This window comes from Chrysochloris asiatica, unplaced genomic scaffold (genome assembly GCF_000296735.1).
Source record: "Chrysochloris asiatica unplaced genomic scaffold, ChrAsi1.0 scaffold00117, whole genome shotgun sequence".
Taxonomy (NCBI): domain Eukaryota; kingdom Metazoa; phylum Chordata; class Mammalia; order Afrosoricida; family Chrysochloridae; genus Chrysochloris; species Chrysochloris asiatica.
Window position 1 is genome coordinate 9,364,670 of NW_006408635.1, and position 11,934 is coordinate 9,376,603.

The window sequence follows — 11,934 nt, forward strand, 5'->3', positions numbered from 1 at the left end:
ATGCTATAGACAATCTTACTGAGGACTGTACAAACACGGAGGTGTGGTTTTCAAATCCAGGTTTGAACTGTTCTAAGCATTTATAAACATTCATTCCACAACTAGATTGTATATGGGTATTAGCTGTGATGAGACACTGGCGTTACTTTTTCTCAATAGTGAAATTGATTAAATCCCCATTCTATTCAACAGGCACATGTTGAAAGAGCACTGTGGTGGTGGTGGTGGTAATGGGGGATGTGGGCCTTCATTGTACTGGGGCCTTTTTTGTATTGCACCCATGATATTAAATGTGCCATGAAATAGTTGGGGTTTTTTTTTTTTGTTTTGTTTTTTAAGTTCAAGAAATACTATGATGATTTTGTTGTACTTTATTACTTTAATTTGGGGGGCTGTGGAGAGGAGGTGATTTTGGGAAAACTTGCTCTTCAGAGTGAAGGAAAAGGCTCTTTCCCTGTCTCTTGATTTAAAGACCTCCTGTTTTCCCGCTGGTACCATAACAGACGAGAGTTGACACTTGGTACTTTGTCACACTTTATCCCAAGAGATTGCAGTAGAAATGAATGTGGGACAGCTTCACAGGGTACCTGCCTGAAGATCGGGGCGATATTGTGTTGAACTGTGCACTGGCTTAAGTGAGACACTGTGACTTGAAAAAAGTTATTAGTGATCATTTCTAGCAAATTTGTTTGCTCATATAGATAAATGAGGCATTATTTTCTTCATGCTTCCATCCAATCCTGGAGGTGAATATTTTCGTCAGCTCATTCTCTAAGTCACCAGTTCGAATTTTCACTTGGTGATCATGGAGTCTAAGATGAGTGGAAGATAAATGTTCCAGCTTGTCCCAGCGTTTAAGTGGTTTTAACAAGGGTGACTTAAGTTCTCTCTTAATCATTCAAATCAATTGTAAGTATCTTGTATATTTGTGTTTAGGGAACTGATTTGTGGGGTAGAGGGTGGGCTGAAGAAGTGGTTTGTGTGACTCTTCAGCAAGAAATCTGCTATTAAAATTCTTACCATTTGTGGGGGTTGGAGGGTAAGTAATAATCTGTATGAAATAAGCCTACTGTGCCAGCATTAAGGTGTCAGTTTATTTTTTTTTATGCCATTGAAGGTCACAGTGGAAATGGCTAAGTATTAATAGGCTAAGAAATAATTCATCAAATGTGTTCTTACCATGTATTCAAATTTAACCAGCATCTTCTCTGCCACTTAGGTAGTAGTCACTCTGAGGTCTTTTTTTCTTTCTTTTTATTAGTTTATTCTTTTGATAACACATGTTTGCATCTGAAAATAAAACTGGAGAAAGGTAAAGATGAAAAGTGAGAGTCACTCCTGGATACATCCCTGATCTTCTCCATTCTTTCCTCCAGGACTTGGACCACTGTTATATTTCTTGGGTGTCACCACGCTCATTTATACACGTACACAAAATATTATATGTATTGGTTTTAAAATAAATGTGACTATACAATACATACAGATGTTTTTCAACTGTTTGGTTTTTGTTTTTGTTTTTTTTCAGTTAGTACCTTAGACATTTTTCCTTTTTTTTTTTTTTTTAAGTATATCTAGATTATTCATAATAGTTATAAAATTCCCATTATATTAATGATCATAATTTATTTTAACTTCCTACAGATGAATTTTTGTTCTGTAAAAATAAACTATAAACCAGAATATATGGGGTATTAAAATGCATCATTTTGTGGAACAAACTGTCACTCAACATTCTGTTAGTAATACTTTCAGTAGAATGGTTTACTTTCACCCAACCTATTCTTGGTTTTATTTGAGGCAGACGATTCCCTGAAGCGATGCTCCTCCTTTAGTTACAATATTTCATTCCTGTAACAGTGCAGACGTTGTAGAATGAGCTAGTTCAGAATGGTGTCCGTTTTCAGTTATCAGTTCATCATTTAGGTAATTGGGTGAGCATCTTTTCCCATTAGGAACTGAAGCAAATAGAATGTCCATTTTTTTTAATACACTCTTTTCTTGAAGGGATTTTCTAATCTTTCTGTTATTTTATTTTTTAGTTGGATTTTTGTGTTATTCTAATTTTAATAGTCCAACGACTGCTAACTTTTCATCAAATCCTCATCTTTTATGTGATGTGAGCTTAATGTGAATTTTTACATGATATAATGAATAAAATTAAGTAAAATGACAACGTGTTTAAAGAACAGTTTTGTTTTTTTATTTTTGAGGTTTGTTTTCATCATTAAACTTTAGAAACAATAAGGGACGATCTCAGAGCAGGAATTTATGAAAAGGTGTTTTTTTTTTAATGAATTTATTTTAAAATAAAATTTATGAAAAGGTTTCATTTTTAAATGAAACACTGCATTAGGATTTGTGGAGATATGAGGTAAATTAAGTCACAAATTAATGTTTTGATTTTGCAGATATCTTTTTTCCTGATCTTTACAAAATTCAGGTTGGTTGGGAAACAGGGATACTAGAAAATAAACTACTGCCAGAAAATAAAGCTGTAGGTTGTAGGGGCCCCAGCAGCAAATGGTAGACCCATTGTCTTGAACATTGGTGTCTATGTCCTCTTTACTTGGTTCCTGAGTGCTTCTCCACAGAGGTGAGGTCGAGGCTGGTGCAACACGAGCTACAGTAGCAGTGAACAAGAACGCCAGCTAAGAAGTTGGCCACATACTAACTCGTGGCTTTCTCTGTAGACATCTGTGAACAGTAGTGACGCAGGTTTTACTGTTACTATTTATATACTGTTACATATTTTCATAAAGAAACGTAAATGACAAGCCTTTGCTTGATTTGTGTTAGGTTTACATGCTAGATTAAAGTACTTTGCAACACTTCAGTGAAGGCTCTCATTTTTAAAGTTCCAAGGCATGATAGGCTCAGGCGTAATCTGAAGAAATGCATTAGGCAATTGAAAGTCTTACTAAAGAAGGAAATGCCCCCCCCCCTTCTTCTTCTTCTTTTTTTTTTTTTTTAATAACAACAATAATAACCAGGAACATCATTCTGGATCTAACATAATTACAAGAACATTAAACTGTTCCTATCTAAATCTCAAAGATAATACCTAAATTAGTTCTTTAAAGGTTGATAACCTCTGGTTATTGCTTAGGCTAAAGAAAAGCTATATTGTTTTATTGAGAAATTTATGAGAATGTTGATTACAGTTTTGTAATTGTTAGTGTGTATAGAGGTTCCTATGGTATGTTGTAAGGAACCCTGGTGGTTTTGTGGCAAGTGCTTAGCTGTTGCCCCAAAAGGTCAGCAGTTCAAACACACCATGGGAAGGAAATGTGGCAGCCTGCTTCCATGAAGATTGTTGTTGTAGTTAAGTGCCATCAAGTTGATTCTAACTCATAGCAACCCTGGGTAGCAGGAGCCGGGAACCTTTTACTGCCAAAATTTGTAGCATCATTCATGGGCTGTACAAAATTATCAACTTAAAAATTAGCCTGCTATTTTGATCAAACATTGAATTAACTTGTTTGTAGTGTGATGACTGGAACTGCGGTTGCCTTGGCAGGGCCAGACCAAATGATTTGTCTGTCTGGACATTCCCTTCCCCTGCTCTAAAGGGTTTCTGAGAAGCGGCTGGTAAGTTTGAACCTCTGACCTTGTGGTTCAAATCGACCTTATAGTGCAGTGCTTATCCTACAGTGCCACACCAAGATTCCATAAAGATTACCGCCTTGGAAACCCACCCTCTTGGGGAGTTTTCCCTGTCCTGCCCTGTCGGGTCACTGTGAGTTGGAATTGACGTGAGTAGTGCCCACAGCCACACAGTACATTACACTAGTAGTTGGAAACTAATTGGGTGAAAGTATGACACTCCGAATTTAGTAAATGCTCGCATCTTTGTATTATTTATGATACGTCACTCCTGTTTTGCTGTATATTTGTGACCCTAATTTTTTTATAACATGAGTAAAATTCTAACTATAGATTAATGATAAATTGGTAGAAGCCTTGTTACAATTCGTGTCCCAATTTAAGACATTAGAAAAATTAAAAAATAAACACAAGTTAAATGAAGGATTGATTAATATAAAGAACCTAAAGAATTAAAAAAAAAACAAAACTATTTTACTGAGCATGCCTAGTTAATGTAGTAAATACAGTCTTGAGAACTGCTTAATAAAAGGAATTTTAATGAAGTGCTTTTGTAGCCAGAATAGATGTCCTCATTCGTTTCTATTTCCAGGTATTGATTTTCATGTATTGCATGTTTTAAAGAAATGTACGTTTTGTGCTTAATGTTGCTTAGACCTTTTTTAAGAACTTCACTGTTCAGTAGTGCTAATAAGGACCTTGGTATTAATATTGGTACATTCAAGATGTTTGTTAATTAATTGCCCTTTTTATATTTCAAAAAGTAATTTAAGGTGAAATAGGTTTCAGGATCAATACTAATATAACAGAAACCAAAGTGGCCATTTGGATATCTTTTGTGTAAGGTTAATTTTTTTGCTGCTGTGTTGACAAAATACTGAAGGTCAGAAGATGGCTGTGTTCCAGAGAAGAAGATGGTAATTATAGGGAGACATTCTGGTGTGCTATAATGATATTCTGTACGTGTTCCATTGATCACAACAGTAACTAAGGGAAGAAGCTCGTAGAGAGTTCTGTCTTCATTTTGTGATGAATGGCTCTTTCCTTTACAGCCAAACAGGCAAAAAGTTAATGGCGAAGTGTCGCATGCTTATCCAGGAGAATCAAGAGCTTGGAAGGCAACTGTCCCAGGGACGGATTGCACAGCTTGAAGCAGAGTTGGCTCTACAGAAGAAATATAGTGAGGAGCTTAAAAGCAGTCAGGATGGTAAGGGATTTCTTAAACGTTTGCTTAACTTCGCTCTTTCTTAGGGAAAAACACACACGTACACAACTGCCAGGCATGACTATCACAGGTTAGATTCTATACAAATGTACTTCTAACTGTGTCTATGTAAAATTAGGAATAAAACCTTTCTAATTGAGAAAAAATAAGATCAACAAAATCACTTCATTCTAGTGTGTCGTGGTGGTAGTGGTTCCCACACTGCACACTATACTACTAGTTGTTTATTGTGTAAAATCATAAGTACTATTCATTTGTAGCCCTGGTGTGGCATGTGGGTTAATGTGCTGGACTGCAAAGTCAGCTTAAACTGCATGGTGGGCAGTTCAGGCTCACCAGTCACTCCTCAGAAAACCCTGTATGGGGTCGGTCACTAAGGATCTGAACCAACTTAACAGCAGTTAGCAGCAGCAGCATTCATTTGGGAAGTTGGGAGTTGTTCAAAGAGACAAGTGCCGTTGTATTTCTAAAGCATAATATGTTGTTGTTGTTGTTATGTGCCGTGGAGTCGGAACCGACTCATAGCGACCCTGTACAGGGTTTCCGAGGGTGTAAATCTTTACGGGAGTAGAAAGCCTCATCTTTCTCCCGCGGAGCAGCTGGTAGTTTCGAACTGCTGACCTTGCGGTTTACAGCCCGATTCGTAACCACTACGCTACCAGAGCTCTGTACAGATTTATTCCACACTTAAGGAATATCTTCATTTAGCCAATTTCTTTATGTGATCTGAAAATATATAATTGATTGTATTTGTGGAGATCCTGTTGAGTGAATAAGAGATTCAGTATTTAAATTTACTAAGACAAACCCACTTGTCAGCTCCTTGTTTTGGAAATGTGGCTGGATCTCTGCTGTTCCTCTGCTTTGTAGGGAAGATTGATAGTAAGGAAAATGCCTAGACTTACTGAAAATTTAAATTGAAAATTAGTATGTCTGATAATTGCAAAGTTCAACAGCCAAAGTAATATCTTTTAAAGTATTTTTTCAAAGGGATAGTTCTTAGATCTTACTACTTGTAAACATAGTATAAAAGGACTTCAATTTTTCATGGAAAAATTCTTTTAATTCCACTGTTCTATGAACTCTTTGAAGCCCTCCTCTATATTTTGTGGTTGTGAAATATTCATTTTAGAATTTGTTAACTCTCTTCAGGAATTATTTCTTGAAATTTCTGTTTTTGCATGTGGCATAGTACCTGATTACAGCGATGCCAGTAACCAATGTTTAGACAAAGAGAGAAGGGCCTGGCCTTGTAGGCCCTTCTGTAAACTTGGTCAAATTTAACCACTTTTAGTGCCTAGATGGCTTTTGTCAATATGAACTTTTGGTTTTAAGCTCTATCTTTCCCCCAAAACAAACTCATTACTGCATCACAATTTTTAAATTCTAAAGATGTGATTGTGAATTTAGACTTGTTTTTGTTCATTTTACCAATGTTTACTGGCAGCTAGGCTTTGTGGGAGCTGCTAAAGTATTTGAAAATATGTGATAAGCAATGATAGTAAAGTTGGTTTGATTCTTCTTTGCACAGAACTAAATGACTTCATCATCCAACTTGATGAAGAAGTGGAGGGAATGCAGAGCACCATTCTAGTTCTTCAACAGCAGCTGAAGGAGACGCGCCAGCAGCTGGCTCAGTACCAACAGCAGCAGTCTCAAGCCTCCGGCCCAGGTACCAGCAGGACTACATCTTCAGAGCCTGTGGAGCAGGCAGAGGCCACTGGTAAAGACTGCAGTCGCCTGGCTAACGGACCAAGTAACGGCAGCTCCTCCCATCAGAGGACGTCTGGGTCTGGATTTCATAGGGAGGGGAACACAGCTGAAGACGGCTTTCCTTCTTCTCCGGGGAATGGGAATAAGGTCTCCAACAGCTCTGACGAGAGAACTGGCAGAGGAGGTAGTAGTTACGTAAATCAACTCAGTGCGGGGTATGAAAGTGTAGACTCTCCCACGGGCAGTGAAAACTCTCTCACACACCACTCAAATGATACAGACTCCAATCCTGACCCTCAAGAGGAGAAAGCCGTGAGCGGGAAAGGTAACCGAACTGCGGGTTCCCGCCATGTTCAGAATGGCTTGGACTCAGGTGTCAGTGTACAGGGTTCAGTTTTGTAATATTTCTTTTCCAGCAAATTTTTATACAGTGTCATTTAATTTGAGGAAGGATACTGTCCAGAAAATTAATGCATACTTTTGTCACAATTTGCCTTTTTTGTGGGTGTGTTTTTTGTTATTGTTTTCTTTTTTTTTTTTTCTTCTTGCTTCAATACCTCTGCCACTTTGGAAATTGTAACAGTTAATTACTTTGAATGTTGCTAAAAGAACATTTTGTGTAGGGTCAAGTTATTTTTATATGAGTTAATGTGAAGTTGTAAATGGAAATCTTTCTTAAACTATAACACAATGATGTCTGTATAAATCTGTGTAGCTCTAGAACCTGTGCTGTGTAAAGGCATTCTGACTCATGCTGTATACTTCGCAACAGTCAGACTCCTTATAGTAGATGTGGTTGATGACTGCCAAGTTTGCCCAGTACAGTAGTTTTATCACTAAAAGTTGGACTTGTTGATGGAGTCCTATAGTAGTTTCAGTGTTAGATACAGTTTTTTCCACCATACATCTGTGCATTTGCTCTTTAAATGACTGAATGTTTAAGAAATTGTGTGCATAGTTGCTCCGTTTTTATGAACTGTTGTATCCTGTTAATGCACATTGCTCTGTGACTCCAGTATATCTTACCTGTACTGACCAAACCTAAATAAAGACTTTTATGGTAACTTCTTCACTTGTTGCTTTTGATTTGGTATTTATGATTTGACATTTATATTCATTGAATTGCTGAATTTCCACTTATTGCCCTTTAGCACTTCACAAAGGTTAAACTAAGTCTATGAATTAATTTTAGTTGTGTACTTTTAAGTATATCTGCCTTGCTTTTTAAAATAAACTTTAATTTTGCGCCTGATTTGTAAAAATAGTTATACTATGAATTTTTTTTAAATATGTTGTTAACTGCCAAGAAGTTGGTTCTGACTCATAGCAACCATGTGTACAATTTCCAAGGCTGCAAAGCCATGTGGGAGCAGGAAGCCTCATCTTTCTTCTGTGGAGCAACTGGTGGGCTCAAGCTGCATCCTACAGAGTGACATCCTACAGAGTCACCATGCTCACCTTTTTAAGAAAATACTCTCCTAAGTATTTGCTCAGATTTAATTAAGAAAACAAGTTGGTTTCGTGAACTGGTTTCAGTTTACTAGTCTATGTAGTCAGTGATGTTTGTTTTAAAACACTGACCAGTGTTATAGGTTTTAATTAATTATCCAGTATCTGCTGCAATACCTTGATATACCTATGGGGGTGGTGTTAGTTGTTAAGTGCCGCCGAGTCCGTTCCCACCCATAGTGACCCTGTATAGGGTTTCGAAGGAGCACCTAGTAAGCTTGAACCGCTGACCTTGTGGTTCAAAGTGACTTTGTAGTCTAGCACATTAAACCACAGCGCCATACCCAGACTTCATTGGGGTGTTAAGTATAATTTATAGAATACAGGGGGGGAAATATTTTTAAGATTGTCAAAGTGTGCTTTTTCTCCAAGTAATTTGAACATACATGTTGAATGGCTTTAGAAAATAAAATTTGGTATATATGGTTGAAATGAAATGTCACTTTTTGCTAGAAGCAAAAGTTGCTCTAGACATTAATTATAAAGTGAAGATACTTCAGAAGTGGAATTTTTTTAACGCTAAGGAGAAACTTATTTAAAATGAATGGTTGTGTTTTTACTGGCATGTAGGTATATTTGTTGTTGTTAAGTGCCTTCGAGTCGGAGCCGACCCATAGCGACCCTGTACAGGGTTTCTGAGGGTATAAATCCTTACGGGAGTAGAAAGCCTCATCTTTCTCCCGCGGAGTGGCTGGTAGTTTCGAACCACTGACCTTAAGGTTCGCAGCCCGATTCGTAACCACTACGCTACCAGAGCTCCAGAATATTAGCTCCAGGTATATTAGCAGTGTATTAAAAAATATTACACTTCCTTTTAATCAACCTTTTGTGCAGTCTGCTAAGGTGAATTAAAAATCCTACACAGTTTTTAACTGATTTAAGAAACATTTTGGTGTATGCCAAATGATATTTCCTTGAGTTATTAAATACTGTAGTCTTTGGATGTGAATTTAATTCACCCAATTTAAACAAAAATGGAATTTTTTCATGTTGGTATCAAGTAATAGCTGGTGTGCGATAGGAAATTAACTTTCAACTGGTATGTAGTTTTATGACAAAATTCATGACCAATTTTCACATTTCTTGTTGAGTCTGCATTAGATGAATAACATAAGTGTAATAGTCAACGTACCTTGATTGTGGGATTGAGTTGTTTACCTTGCCTATGTACCTGGTAATAGGTGGAGAGGTGCTATTGCAGTTGAGGGAGTACCCTGTGGAGGGAATAGGTGTGAATCCTATCTTTAACCATTACTGTTACATGACTTGCTTGGGCAAATTATTGAACCTTTGTGGCTCCTCAGTTGTGTCCTGTAAAAGAACTCTAAATGAGCGAATACATGTGAAGTGCTTACCAACAGTGCCAAGCACATTATAACCACACAGTATATGTTATTCATTATCTCCAATCCTGATGACAGACCTTTGTCAAATATAAATTTTGCCCAAATACAGACTCTCTGCTTAGAGAAGATGATTGCTTTAATTAATGAATTGTACGTTTGATGTAAAAGTGAAGACGCCTGAGTTGACACACTTAGTGCATTAAACCTGCTGCTGTAGATTTAATTTCGATTAATGGTTACTCCTCTAACTGCCCCATAGAATTTTATTAAATATAATTTTTTTAGAGAAGCAGGTCACCGAACCTTTCTTCTGCACAACTGGGTGCATTTAAACCACCAACCTCTAGGTTAGTAGTCAGCACAAACCATTTGCACCACTTGTTGTTAGTGCCATCAAGTCGATTCTGACCCATAGCAACCCTGCATAGGGTTTCCTAGGAGCAGCTGGTGAGCTTGAACCACTGATCTTGCAGTTCAAACGACTTTACAGTCTGACACATTAGCCAACAGCACCACACCAGAACTCCAGGAACCTAAAAGTGTATAGTTGTTAAATGCCATCCACTCCTCAGTTCAGACTCAATTGGCAACCCTGTATAGGGTCTCTGAGAAGCAGCTGGTAGGTTTGAACTGCCAACCTTGCAGTTAGCTTGTTACAGTGCCACACCTGGACGGAGACAAGTGGGAGTGCTTAAGCATACTTTTAGTAACTCCTGAAAACAGTGGACAGATGTAGCAGTTGGGTGAGTACTGCCAAACAAGGCTCATTCTGAAGACCCACAACTTGGATCAGACCCCCCCAGGATCAGAAAGAAAACCTGAATGTCTCAAACATTATCAGTGAATTATACTATAAAGGTAGGCTTTAAAATGTATCATACTTTGTTGTTAAATGCCTTCAACTTGATTCCTACTCAGCGACCCTATATAGGGTTCCTAAGGAGAGACTGTTGGGTTTGAACAGCCAAACTTTAGGTTAGCGGTCTAATTCTTATCCTACAGGGCCACAGCAGAACCCCCATATCTTACTGTTTTATTGTTAATGCTTTTGAGTCGGTTCAATCTCACAGTGACACTATAAGGTTTCCAAGGAGTGCCTGGTGGGTTTGAACTGACCTTGTGGTTAGCAAGTCCAATGTATATCCTACAGCACTTCCCTGTCATACTAGGAATCTTGAAAAAGTTTAATAGAATTTTCCCACAAACTTTTTAAAGCATCCCTCATCCATAATTAAGTGTTCTGGAATACTCCTCTTCCACAATGTCATTCATAGCTTGTCGTGATCCACACAATCAGAAGTCTTTGCATAGTCAATAAAGCAAGATCCACCTGACATTGTTATTTCCCGTGTTCTACATCTTCATCTGAATCCAGCTAGAAACTCTCAGGCAGCTCCCTGTCAATGTACTCTTGCAGCCATTTTTAAATTCTTAGCAAAATTTTACTTGCATGTGATGTTAATGCTATTGTCTGATGATTTCCCATTCCACTGGGTCACCTCTCTTTGGAATGGGCACAAATACGGATCTCTTCCAATCAGTTGGCCAGGTAGCTGTCTTCCAAATTTCTTGGCAGAGGTGAGTGAATGTGTCCAGTGCTGCATCAGTTGAAATATTTCTGTTTGGATTCCATCAATTCCCAGAGCCTTGTTCTTTGCCAGTGCTTTCTGTGCACGGCTCGCTGGACTTCTTCCTTCAGTATCATTGGCTCTTGATCATATTCTATCTTTTGAAATGGTTGAACATCAACCATTTCTTTTTTGTATGGTGACTCTGTATTCCTTCCATCTTTTTTTTTTTTTTTTAATGTTTTGTTGTGAATTATGTGATAGTTTACATGGGAGAACATTAGTTTTACATTCATTCTCTTTTATCATTTCATTGCCATGGTTACAACCCCCTCCATGCATCATCAACCAACCAAGGGGTATATCCTACAAGCCCGCCCCCCAATCATCAGCACACAGCCCCTCTCCCTCGCTGGTTCTAGAGTCCCTACCTGCTCCATCTCTCCACGTCATCATCTCTGCCTCCATCTCTGGCGTCACTGCTTCTCTATGTAGGGTCCTGCTCTCTGCTCTTCTCTCTTAATGGTCCCAGGGAACTCTGATCCTAGACTGCAAAGTTAATTACTCCCCTTCTTGCTACAAAACGTCTACCTTTACATTTCCAACCCTCACAATCAATCCTGATAACAATTATTCACTATTGTATCATAACAGACCTATCCACATTGCCTTTCATCAGCCCCGCCTAGACAGATTGGTTGCTACTCAGTGGAGATTCTACCTTCCTCCACGCCCTCTGGATCTGGGTTCCCTCTTGAAAGTTTGTAAGCCAGTCACTTCTTGCCTTTGTAGCCCCTCAACTTTGGGTAGTCAATGTCCAAGTTTCCCATCCCTGTCTACTCTGTATATGGAGGGGGTGGGAATGATCCTCCCTATAAAGATTTGTTCCCTCTTTTGAGCTACTGCATCCATAGGTGTAGGTCAAATTCATCAAATTGTATCAGATTACTCTTTTTTTCCTCTTCTT

At 38.2% G+C, this 11,934-nt stretch overlaps 1 protein-coding gene across 1 annotated transcript in view; it reads left to right on the forward strand.

Annotated features, from left to right (window-relative positions):
- WTAP (Wilms tumor 1 associated protein) overlaps positions 1–7,614 on the forward strand; it is a 33,172-nt gene extending 25,558 nt beyond the window's left edge. The window contains exons 6-7 of the mRNA XM_006868464.1: positions 4,659–4,813; positions 6,363–7,614. Coding sequence (XP_006868526.1) covers positions 4,659–4,813; positions 6,363–6,946 — 739 coding nt within the window. The 3' untranslated portion in view covers positions 6,947–7,614. The remainder of the gene's footprint in view (positions 1–4,658; positions 4,814–6,362) is intronic.
- Positions 7,615–11,934: the final 4,320 nt, after the last annotated feature.